The sequence below is a fragment of the Hyla sarda genome, chromosome 6 (assembly GCF_029499605.1).
Source record: "Hyla sarda isolate aHylSar1 chromosome 6, aHylSar1.hap1, whole genome shotgun sequence".
Lineage (NCBI taxonomy): Eukaryota > Metazoa > Chordata > Amphibia > Anura > Hylidae > Hyla > Hyla sarda.
In genome coordinates this window covers 6058225-6070955 of record NC_079194.1, presented here as the reverse complement: position 1 = coordinate 6070955, position 12731 = coordinate 6058225, and the positions used below count along the sequence as shown (strand labels likewise).

The window sequence follows — 12731 nt, the reverse complement described above, 5'->3', positions numbered from 1 at the left end:
AGAGCAGTATATGGGGGTATAAGGAGTTGTATATAGGGGTATAGCGAGCAGTATATATAAGATAGGGGGACATAGGGATCAGTATATAGTAGGGGTGTAGGGAGCCGTATATAGTGGGGTATAGGGAGCAGTATATAGTGGGGTATAGGGAGCAGTATATAGTTGGGGTATAGGGAGCAGTATATAGTGAGGGTATAGGGAGCAGTATATAGTGGGGTATATGGAGCAGTATATAGTGGAGGTATATGGAGCAGTCTATAGTGGGGGTATATGGAGCAGTATATAGTGGGGGTATAGGGATCAGTATATAGTGGGGGTATATGGAGCAGTATATAATGGAGGTATATGGAGCAGTATATAGTGGGGGTATATGGAGCAGTATATAGTGGGGGTATAGGGAGCAGTATATAGTGGGGGTATATGGAGCAGTATATAGTGGGGGTATATGGAGCAGTATATAGTGGGGTATAGGGAGCAGTATATAGTGGGGGTATAGGGAGCAGTATATAGTGGGGTATAGGGAGCAGTATATAGTGGCGGTATAGGGAGCAGTATATAGTGGCGGTATAGGGAGCAGTATATAGTGGGGGTATATGGAGCAGTATATAGTGGGGTATAGGGAGCAGTATATAGTGGGGGTATAGGGAGCAGTATATGGTGGAGGTATATGGTGCAGTATATAGTGGGGGTATATGGAGCAGTATATGGAGCAGTATATAGTGGGGGTATAGGGAGCAGTATATAGTGGGGTATAGAGAGCAGTATAGAGTGGGGGTATAGGGAGCAGTATATAGTGGGGTATAGGGAGCAGTATAGAGTGGGGGTATAGGGAGCAGTATATAGTGGGGTATAGGGAGCAGTATATAGTGAGGGTATAGGGAGCCTTATATAGTTGGGGTATAGGGAGCAGTATATAGTGAGGGTATAGGGAGCCGTATATAGTGGGGGTATAGGGAGCAGTATATAGTGGGGGTATATGGAGCAGTATATAGTGGGGGTATAGGGAGCAGTATATAGTGGGGGTATAGGGATCAGTATATAGTGGGGGTATAGGGAGCAGTATATAGTGGGGTATAGGGAGCAGTATATAGTGGGGTATAGGGAGCAGTATATAGTGGGGGTATAGGGAGCAGTATATAGTGGGGGTATAGGGAGCAGTATATAGTGGGGTATAGGGAGCAGTATATAGTGGGGTATAGGGAGCAGTATATAGTGGGGGTATAGGGATCAGTATATAGTGGGGTATAGGGAGCAGTATATAGTGGGGGTATAGGGATCAGTATATAGTGGGGTATAGGGAGCAGTATATAGTGGGGTATAGGGAGCAGTATATAGTGGGGTATAGGGAGCAGTATATAGTGGGGGTATAGGGATCAGTATATAGTGGGGTATAGGGAGCAGTATATAGTGGGGGTATAGGGAGCAGTATATAGTGGCGGTATAGGGAGCAGTATATAGTGGGGGTATAGGGATCAGTATATAGTGGGGGTATAGGGATCAGTATATAGTGGGGTTTAGGGATCAGTATATAGTGGGGTATAAGGAGCAGTATATAGTGGGGGTATAGGGATCAGTATATAGTGGGGGTATAGGGAGCAGTATATAGTGGGGTATAGGGAGCAGTATATAGTGGGGGTATAGGGAGCAGTATATAGTGGGGGTATAGGGAGCAGTATATAGTGGGGTATAGGGAGCAGTATATAGTGGCGGTATAGGGAACAGTATATAGTGGGGGTATATGGAGCAGTATATAGTGGGGTATAGGGAGCAGTATATAGTGGGGGTATAGGGAGCAGTATATGGTGGAGGTATATGGTGCAGTATATAGTGGGGGTATATGGAGCAGTATATGGAGCAGTATATAGTGGGGGTATAGGGAGCAGTATATAGTGGGGTTTAAGGAGCAGTATATAGTGGGGTATAGGGAGAAGTATATAGTGGGGTATAGGGAGCAGTATAGAGTGGGGGTATAGGGAGCAGTATATAGTGAGGGTATAGGGAGCCGTATATAGTTGGGGTATAGGGAGCAGTATATAGTGAGGGTATAGGGAGCCGTATATAGTGGGGGTATAGGGAGCAGTATATAGTGGGGGTATATGGAGCAGTATATAGTGGGGGTATAGGGATCAGTATATAGTGGGGGTATAGGGAGCAGTATATAGTGGGGTATAGGGAGCAGTATATAGTGGGGTATAGGGAGCAGTATATAGTGGGGGTATAGGGAGCAGTATATAGTGGGGGTATAGGGAGCAGTATATAGTGGGGGTATAGGGAGCAGTATATAGTGGGGTATAGGGAGCAGTATATAGTGGGGGTATAGAGAGCAGTATATAGTGGGGGTATATGGAGCAGTATATAGTGGGGGTATAGGGATCATCAGTATATAGTGGGGGTATAGGGAGCAGTATATAGTGGGGTATAGGGAGCAGTATATAGTGGGGTATAGGGAGCAGTATATAGTGGGGGTATAGGGAGCAGTATATAGTGGGGTATAGGGAGCAGTATATAGTGGGGTATAGGGAGCAGTATATAGTGGGGGTATAGGGAGCAGTATATAGTGGGGGTATAGGGAGCAGTATATAGTGGGGGTATAGGGAGCAGTATATAGTGGGGGTATAGGGAGCAGTATATAGTGGGGTATAGGGAGCAGTATATAGTGGGGGTATAGGGATCAGTATATAGTGGGGTATAGGGAGCAGTATATAGTGGGGGTATAGGGATCAGTATATAGTGGGGTATAGGGAGCAGTATATAGTGGGGTATAGGGAGCAGTATATAGTGGGGTATAGGGAGCAGTATATAGTGGGGGTATAGGGATCAGTATATAGTGGGGTATAGGGAGCAGTATATAGTGGGGGTATAGGGAGCAGTATATAGTGGCGGTATAGGGAGCAGTATATAGTGGGGGTATAGGAAGCAGTATATAGTGGGGGTATAGGGAGCAGTATATAGTGGGGGTATAGGGAGCAGTATATAGTGTGGGTATAGGGAGCAGTATATAGTGGGGGTATAGGGATCAGTATATAGTGGGGGTATAGGGAGCAGTATATAGTGGGGGTATAGGGAGCAGTATACAGTGGGGGTATAGGGAGCAGTATATAGTGGGGGTATAGGGAGCAGTATATAGTGGGGTTATAGGGAGCAGTATATAGTGGGGGTATAGGGAGCGGTACATAGTGGGGGTATAGGGAGCAGTAAATAGTGGGGGTATAGGGAGCAGTATATAGTGGGGTTATAGGGAGCAGTATATAGTGGGGGTATAGGGAGCAGTATATAGTGGGGTATATGGCGCTGTATATATTGGGGTATAGGGAGATGTAGTGAGGGTATATGGACACGTCTGCTGGTCACATTGGGAGCTACCACCTACCTATCATGGAATCTACACGCCACAGTCCTTGGATGAAGCCTGAGGTCACAGAGATGGGGGGACAGCAGTGCCCCCGAGAGTCATGGCGGATTTTACCCACTACCGTAACAGTTCCCAATTCCACCTACAGGGAGCAGTCATGGGCTCCGAAAGATTGTCTGGTGCAGCTGATTCAGAAGCCTCTATAGTTGCTCCTGTCTCTTTAAGGACATTTGCTCTTGGCCGCGCACAGCATCTGATACTTTGGCATTAACAGGTTTTAACTTGGAACTTGACGGCTCTTCTCTATTTACAATCCCACCAGGATGGACGGCAGGAAAACCAGCCACATGCGACTAAATACCTACCCAGGTCCACTGGGGTCACCCTGCAGCAGATCTATGCAGAGCAGGCTCACAGGCTTCCCTTGCCCTCCATGTGATCTCAGCCACACACGGGCTCACTTCCTGTTATATCACTCTATTTATACTCTATAATACAACAGCAGCCTCTAGAGGCAATAACATTGCAAACTTAAGCTCAGTACAAATAATGCTGCACAGAATACAACGAGTGCACAATGTGCCCTGATGCACACATGACATGGGCCAGGGCCGATCATGTGACATGCTCTGCCCACTGCAAGAAACGTAGCCAGCATCCAAACCACCCGCTCACAGCCAGCACCACTCCCCCTGATGCCTCCCAACATTGGTTACAGTGTGTCACCCTAGTAGTAAGGTGATTACATGAGGAGGGGGTTTGTTACAGTGTCACCCCAGTAGTAAGGTGATTACATGAGGAGGAGGTTTGTTACAGTGTGTCACCCCAGTAGTGAGGAGATTACATGAGGAGGAGGTTTGTTACAATGTATCACCCCAGTAGTAAGGAGATTACATGAGGAGGGGGTTTGTTACAGTGTGTCACCCCAGTAGTAAGGTGATTACATGAGGAGGAGGTTTGTTACAGTGCGTTACCCTAGTAGTAAGGAGATTACATGAGGAGGGGGTTTGTTACAGTGTGTCACCCCAGTAGTAAGGAGATTACATGAGGAGGAGGTTTGTTACAGTGTGTCACCCCAGTAGTAAGGAGATTACATGAGGAGGAGGTTTGTTACAGTGTGTCACCCCAGTACTAAGGAGATTACATGAGGGGGAGGTTTGTTACAGTGTGTCACCCCAGTAGTAAGGAGATTACATGAGGAGGAGGTTTGTTACAGTGTGTAACCCCAGTAGTAAGGAGATTACATGAGGAGGAGGTTTGTTACAGTGTGCCACCACAGTAGTAAGAAGATTACATGAGGAGGAGGTTTGTTACAGTGTGTCACCCCAGTAGTAAGAAGATTACATGAGGAGGAGGTTTGTTACAGTGTGTCACCCCAGTAGTAAGGAGATTACATGAGGAGGAGGTTTGTTACAGTGTGTCACCCCAGTAGTAAGGAGATTACACGTGGAGGGGGTTTGTTACAGTGTGTCACCCCAGTAGTAAGGTGATTACATGAGGAGGAGGTTTGTTACAGTGTGTCACCCCAGTAGTAAGGAGATTACATGAGGAGGAGGTTTGTTACAGTGTGTCACCCCAGTAGTAAGGAGATTACATGAGGAGGAGGTTTGTTACAGTGTGTCACCTCAGTAGTAAGGAGATTACATGAGGAGGAGGTTTGTTACAGTGTGTCACCCCAGTAGTAAGGAGATTACACGTGGAGGGGGTTTGTTACAGTGTGTCACCCCAGTAGTAAGGTGATTACATGAGGAGGAGGTTTGTTACAGTGTGTCACCCCAGTAGTAAGGAGATTACATGAGGAGGAGGTTTGTTACAGTGTGTCACCCCAGTAGTAAGGAGATTACATGAGGAGGAGGTTTGTTACAGTGTGTCACCCCAGTAGTAAGGAGATTACATGAGGAGGAGGTTTGTTACAGTGTGCCACCCCAGTAGTTTAAGATTTTTGAATAGAAGTGATTTACAAATCTGTTTAACTTTCTGGCACCAGTTGATTTAAAAAAAATAATAGTTTTCCCCCCGGAGTACCCCTTTAATGCTGTGTTGTCCACTTGTAACTTATCTTGCAGTAGTAAACCAATAATTGCAGCCCCCGGGAGTTTGTAGCTTTGTTGCACTTGAGTGGAAACATTTCAATTTATCAAAGACAAGGTCAAAGTGCAAAGATCTAAAACTCTGTACAGGTTAATCCCTCCGGGGATCGGTCTAGGACTTCAGCCATTGTTCACACTCACACGTCATCTATGAAGCAGGGGTACGGCATCTGCTGGATGTACAGTCCGGTCGGGGAGTCGTGATTGGTCTGCGTCTTTATAATTCCATGATCAATAATGTCCTGGAGATAAGCAAAGCCGCCCCAGATATATCGGAAGTCCTCTATGGGGTCAGCCCGGGGTCCTGGGTCCCAATATCTGTCAAGATAAAAAACAAATATATATAAATACATCAATACTATGTGAAGTGATACAAACTAGAATACTGTGTATAATACAACACTATCTGAAGCATTAAAAATACTAAATACTGTGTATAATACAAGACTATCTGAAGCATTAAAAATACTAAATACTGTGTATAATACAAGACTATCTGAAGCATTAACAAAATACTAAATACTGTGTATAATACAAGACTATCTGAAGCATTAAAAATACTAAATACTGTGTATAATACAAGACTATCTGAAGCATTAAAAATACTAAATACTGTGTATAATACAACACTATCTGAAGCATTAAAAATACTAAATACTGTGTATAATACAAGACTATCTGAAGCATTAAAAATACTAAATACTGTGTATAATACAAGACTATCTGAAGCATTAAAAATACTAAATACTGTGTATAATACAAGACTATCTGAAGCATTAAAAATACTAAATACTGTGTATAATACAACACTATCTGAAGCATTAACAAAATACTAAATACTGTGTATAATACAAGACTATCTGAAGCATTAAAAATACTAAATACTGTGTATAATACAAGACTATCTGAAGCATTAAAAATACTAAATACTGTGTATAATACAACACTATCTGAAGCATTAAAAATACTAAATACTGTGTATAATACAAGACTATCTGAAGCATTAAAAATACTAAATACTGTGTATAATACAAGACTATCTGAAGCATTAAAAATACTAAATACTGTGTATAATACAAGACTATCTGAAGCATTAAAAATACTAAATACTGTGTATAATACAAGACTATCTGAAGCATTAAAAATACTAAATACTGTGTATAATACAACACTATCTGAAGCATTAAAAATACTAAATACTGTGTATAATACAAGACTATCTGAAGCATTAACAAAATACTAAATACTGTGTATAATACAAGACTATCTGAAGCATTAAAAATACTAAATACTGTGTATAATACAACACTATCTGAAGCATTAAAAATACTAAATACTGTGTATAATACAAGACTATCTGAAGCATTAAAAATACTAAATACTGTGTATAATACAACACTATCTGAAGCATAAAAAATACTAAATACTGTGTATAATACAACACTATCTGAAGCATTAAAAATACTAAATACTGTGTATAATACAAGACTATCAGAAGCATTAAAAAATACTAAATACTGTGTATAATATAATACAGTGGTCCCTCAACATACGATGGTAATCCGTTCCAAATGGACCATCGTTTGTTGAAACCATCACATGTTGAGGGATCCGTGCAATGTAAAGTATAGGACAGTGGTCTACAACCTGCGGACCTCCAGATGTTGCAAAACTACAACACCCAGCATGCCCGGACAGCAAACGGCTGTCCGGGCATGCTGGGAGTTGTAGTTTTGCAACATCTGGAGGTCCGCAGGTTGAAGACCACTGGTATTGGAGGTTATACTCACCTGTCCCCGCCGCTCCGGACCGTCACCGCTCGTCACCGCTGCCCTGGATGTCGCCGTCCATCGCTGTCGCCGCGTCCCCGGGGTGTCCCCGATGCTCCGGCAAGGCCTCTGCTTCCCCGGCATCCTCTCTCTCCGTCACCGCCATCACGTCGCTACTCACGCCGCTCCTATTGGATGACGGGACAGCGTGCGCAGCGACGTGATGACGACGATGGAGAGCGCCGAAGATGCAGGGGATCCCGAAGAGGACGCGCCGGAGCCCCGAGGACAGGTAAGTGATCGTCAGCGGACCACACAGGGCACCGTAAACGGCTATCCGATGGCAGCTGAAGCAGTCTGCGCTGCCGGATAGCCGTTTATGCGATGGCCCCAACACAAAAGCATTGTATGTTGAAATGATCGTATGTCGGGGCCATCGTAGGTCAGGGGGGGGGGGGGGGGTCACTGTATTAGATTAACCCTGTAGAGCCCTCTCCATGGAGCACAGCTTATTTTCTAGGGTTGGAACCAAAGCTGGTCCGTTTGCCAGTAGTACACACACCTTGACTTCCTTCCCTTACTTTTCTGACCAGTCACAGAACAGCACTTACTCCTCACTGCTATGCCATGACTTAGTGCTGGAGAAGGTATACTGGACTGAACAGGCTGCACTGTGCTGGGCTGATGATTTACCCAGTACACTACTTTAGATGGCACATGGTGGGAGAAGGGGTTACAGATGCACCGGGTTTGCAAAGGAGAAAAAAAACTGCAGCAGCGCAGCAAGGAAGGGGTTACACTAAGCACTGAGCTGCCATTGTTGCTGCTTAGAAGCAAAAGGTAGGGGGAAATTACACTGCAGCCCTGTGGACATACAGCAGTAGATACACTGGCATTTAAACAAAGGACAGCTGCCCTGATCTTTATGGGTGGTCAGAGCTGAGATGGAAGCCTTGATCTACCTTTAAGAAACAGTGTGAATTATGTTCAGCAGGCAGACTGGCTCAGCTTACATGTACACAGCCCAGGCGTTCTCAGGCTTCCTCCCCCTCTCCTGCACACAGCACATGGTAAGCCCTGCCCGCACTTCCTGTGTTTTGTCCTGATTCAGCTGTTTCTAGAGACAGATTTCCCCTAACAACAGATGGTGGACAGTAGATTCCATAGGAGAAACACCTAGGGGGCAAGAATTTAGAAGTGTTTTTTTTCTGGGGTAATTAGTCATTTTTGGTAAATTAAGCGATTTGCAAATACATTAGGAATAAGATAGGCCCTATGGCCGTTCAGCTCCTGTATCCCAGCTGTCTTGAGCTGCCTGGTTACCAGTACAGGAGGTTTGTGCACACTAAATCGTGCAACCATTTCTGGTAATTTTGGAGGATGACTTCAAGTCAGTGTTTTCCAACCAGTGTGTCCCCAGCTGTTGCAAAACTACAACTCCCAGCATGCCATAATAATTTTGAGGAACATCAGACATAACAGGCGACGGTTACGTAAATGTAAATGAAACAAAAAATAGAGCAAAATACAGTATACTCACATAAATGTATTTTTCTATAGTTTAGGACAGTGTTTCCCAACCAGTGCACCTCCAGCTGTTGCAAAACTACAACTCCCAGCATGCCCGGACAGCCAACGGCTGTCCGGGCATGCTGGGAGTTGTAGTTTTGCACCAGCTGGAGGTGCACTGGTTGGGAAACACTGTCCTAAACTATAGAAAAATATGTCTACTATATTTTGCTGTAATTTAGTTATTACTTTTACATTTACTTTACTGTTACCTGTTATGTCCCAAATTCCGTATAATTATTATTATTTACTCCCCATTTTTGTTTTGTGCCTTAATTATCTACAATCCTAAAACCCAGAGGCAGTAACATTGGGAGGGGAACCAGAAGGGATCACCGTAGGGGTAAGGTTATTATCAAAAGCCGCCCAAACCTGCAGAGGTCAAGATTATTTGGGGTCAAGGGGTCAAATAAGAGGATTTCGCTCCCATTTGTCTTTGATCTCATTAACCTGCATAGTTTAAACCTGAGACCACCCAAACGAATGTTTGGGGGCTGTAATCCTGTTACTTAGGAACCAGCATCCCAAATAGGACTTAATCTACCTTTAGAATGCAGCTTTTTTTGGCACCGTTGAGGCAGAATATTATGGTATTTAAGGGTCTCCGGAAAAATACGACCACAAAAAATACAAAATAATATTGGAAAATAACTTCTTTTTTTAAATTAGTATTTTTATTTGTTATTATTTTTTAAAAGTAAAACATTATTTTTTGTTTATTATGGACGGTGTTAAAAAAAAAAAAAAAAAAATGAAAAAGTGAGGAACAAATCCATAGATATTGCATTGAGTTTTAAATAGAATTATAAAATCAGATTCAAAATAATAAAAATAGTAGCTTTTATGTTAAACACATTGTTTTGTTTTATTTTTTTTTATTTTTATTTTTTTGAATTTTTGGTGATTTTTATTTTTGAATTTTCTATTTTAATATTTACATTTTAAAATAATAATCATGAAATCTTGCAGTTTCCATTCTGGCCACTAGGGCTTAAAACTACACTGAGACTTCCTGTTCTGTACAGATCACTTCCCAGCAGTCTCCTCCTTATCGTCACAGATAGGAGTAGAGTGATAGGTTATACCAGTGTATAGATAACAGGTACACACAGTAGATGATGCTCACAGCTCAGCCTCCCCCTCCTTCTAGAAAAAGGTCATCAACCATGCTCAGACACATTTCCCTTATGGGTCAATGGGGTAACTCCTGTCTATTGTTGCCTGTATCTATAGGGCTTTCAGTAAAGCATGTTACTAATGCTGTTAAAGGGGTACGCCACTGGAAAACAATTTTTTTTTAAAATCAACTGGTGCCAGAAAGTCAAACAGATTTGTAAATTACTTCTATTAAAAAATCTTAAACCTTCCAGTACTTATCAGCTGCTGTTATGATCCACAGGAAGTTCTTTTCTTTTTGAATCTCCTTTCTGTCTGACCACCTCTGTCCATTTTAGGAACTGTCCAGAGCAGGATAGGCTTTCTATGGGGATTTGCTCCTACTCTGGACAGTTCCTAAAATGGACAGAGGTGTCAGCAGAGAGCACTGTGGTTAGAGAGAAAGGAAATTAAAAAACTTCCTATGGATCAAACAGTAGCTGATAAGTACTGGAAGGATTAAGATTTTTTAATAGACGTAATTTACAAATCTGTTTAACTTCATGGCACCAGTTGATTTAAAAAAAAAAAAAAAATTCTTTCCAGTGGAGTACCCCTTTAAAAACGGCTCAGACACGATAGCTGCCCCCATAATAATAAACAAAAACATTTAAATAAAAAGAAATTACAATCAGAAAATAGAAACCGATGAACAAAAAAAAAAAAAAAAATTATTCAGTATCTGTCTCTAATCAATATGAACATTTTAGGTCAGTGGTCTCCAAATTATGGACCTCCAGCTGTTGCGAAAGTACAACTCTCAGCATGCACAGACAGCCTTTGGCATTCTGGAGATCCATCGTGTCTCGATGGCCATTCAGGTCCTGTATCGCAGATGTCTTCAGCTGCCTGGTTTTTGTAGTTTTGCAACAGCTGGAGGCACCCTGGTTTGGTAACACTGCCCAAGCGCAAACACATTTTCATATAAGATCAGTGGTCTCTAACTGTGGCCCTCCAGATGTTGCAAAACTTCAACTCACAGCATGCCCGGACAGCCGTTGGCTGTCCGGGCATGCTGGGAGTTGAAGTTTTGCAACATCTGGAGGGCCACAGTTTGAGACCACTGTCTTAGATGAACATTAAGATACCTACCGATCTTTAATCTTGTTTGTTTTTTCCACTACATCGATATCCATGCGGATTTTGTATTTGACGTGAGGCGGGACCTGATTGGTCCAGGGGAATATGTCGGTGAACACGAGACCAGCCCAGAATTTATTTTCTTCCAGTAAGTAAAGGGCGTGATGGGTCAAATGGGATTCATCATCGTGACCTTCAAACTTATCCAAGGTTAAGCACTGAAAAAAAGCCAAAATAATATGTATTATTAGAATATGCAAATGAGGGCTAAGGTGGAGTCGGGTCGTCTCCTCTGGGTTCTTCCCTTTCCTTACATGACTTCTAGCCAAACTGTAGTCAGGGATAGACATCAATAGGAACGTGCGTACATCACTACAGAATATGTTAGTGCCATATAAATCAGGAGATGGCTATTATTAGTAAAAGTGTGAGAATGGCTGGGGATCATGGGAGTGTAACTGGGGAAGACGGTGAAAAAAACTGTGACCCGTATCTGTTTGCTGTTAGGGGTTAGGATTAGGGGTTTGGGTTAGGATTAGGGGTAAGGATTAGGGTTAGGATTGGGGGTAAAGATTAGGGTTCGGGATTAGGGGAAGGGTTAGGGGTAAGGATTAGGGGTAAGGGTTAGGGATTGGATTAGGGGAAGGGTTAGGGTAAGGGGTAAGGATTAGGGTTAGGGTTAGGATTAGGGGTAAGGATTAGGGATATGGATTAGGATTAGGAGAAGGGTTAGGGAGAAGGGTTAGGGTTATGGTTAGGATTATGGGTAAAGGTTAGGATTAAGGGTAAGGATCAGGGGTAAGGGTTAGGGGAAAGGATTAGGGTTAGGATTAGGGGTTAGGTAAGGATTAGGGGTAAGGGTTAGGATTAGAGGTTAGGATTAGGGGGTAAGGGTTAGGATTAGGGGCAAGGGTTAGGGTTAGGGGAAAGGATTAGGGTTAGATTAGGGGTAAGGATTAGTGTAAGGGTTAGGGGTAAGGATTAGGGTTAGGATTAAGGGTAAGGATTAGGGTTAGGGATTCGGATTAGGGTTAGGATTAGGGGCAAGGATTAGGGTTAGGGGTAAGGGGTAAGGATTAGGGTTAGGATTAGGGGTAAGGATTAGGGTTAGGGGTAAGGGTTAGGGGTAAGGATTAGGGTTAGGATTAGGGGTAAGGATTGGGGTTAGGGATTAGAACTAGGGGAAGGGTTAGGGTTAGTGGTAAGGAATAGGGTTAGGGATTCAGATCAGAGGAAAGGTTAAGGGTAAGGATTAGGCTTAGGGATTCGGATTAGGGTAAGGGTTATGGGTAAGGGTTAGGATTAGGGGTTAGTCTTTGCTGAGTTTCCGTGAGGTCAAGTCCTCGGTGTGTCTGGAGTCCTAAAGAGGCCTAAAGTGTACCAAGCAACCACGGATTCTAAAGTCCAGTACCCCACAGGTCAAGTCACAGCCTGGTAAACTACAGAAGGGGGGAAGTCAGTCATAGTCAGTCAGTCCAAGTCAATCTGTCTTCAGTCAGCGGGGCTCTGCAGCAAATTGTCCCAGTCCACCATAAGTCCCAGCAAGCCCTGAGGTCTCTGAAGTCACTGGTCACCTCCGTGGACTTAGCCAAGCTGTATAGACTGTTACATCTGTCTGAATCAGTAAAGCTGCCGTTGTTCCGTAACTTGGCGTCGGAGTCATTATTTGCCCCCGTGCCCAGCCCAGGATCCAGCGGTATACCTTCGGGTGGTGTA

At 43.3% G+C, this 12731-nt stretch overlaps 1 protein-coding gene across 5 annotated transcripts in view; it reads right to left on the bottom strand.

Moving 5' to 3' along the window:
• Nucleotides 1-12731, bottom strand: part of ABCA4 (ATP binding cassette subfamily A member 4) — a 319079-nt gene that overhangs the window by 203121 nt on the left and 103227 nt on the right. For all 5 annotated transcript variants that reach the window (XM_056523119.1, XM_056523115.1, XM_056523117.1 and 2 more), the window contains 2 exons: nt 11028-11233; nt 5584-5760 (listed from right to left, as the gene is read on the bottom strand). In XM_056523119.1, the coding sequence (XP_056379094.1) occupies nt 5584-5760; nt 11028-11233 (383 nt within the window). The remainder of the gene's footprint in view (nt 1-5583; nt 5761-11027; nt 11234-12731) is intronic.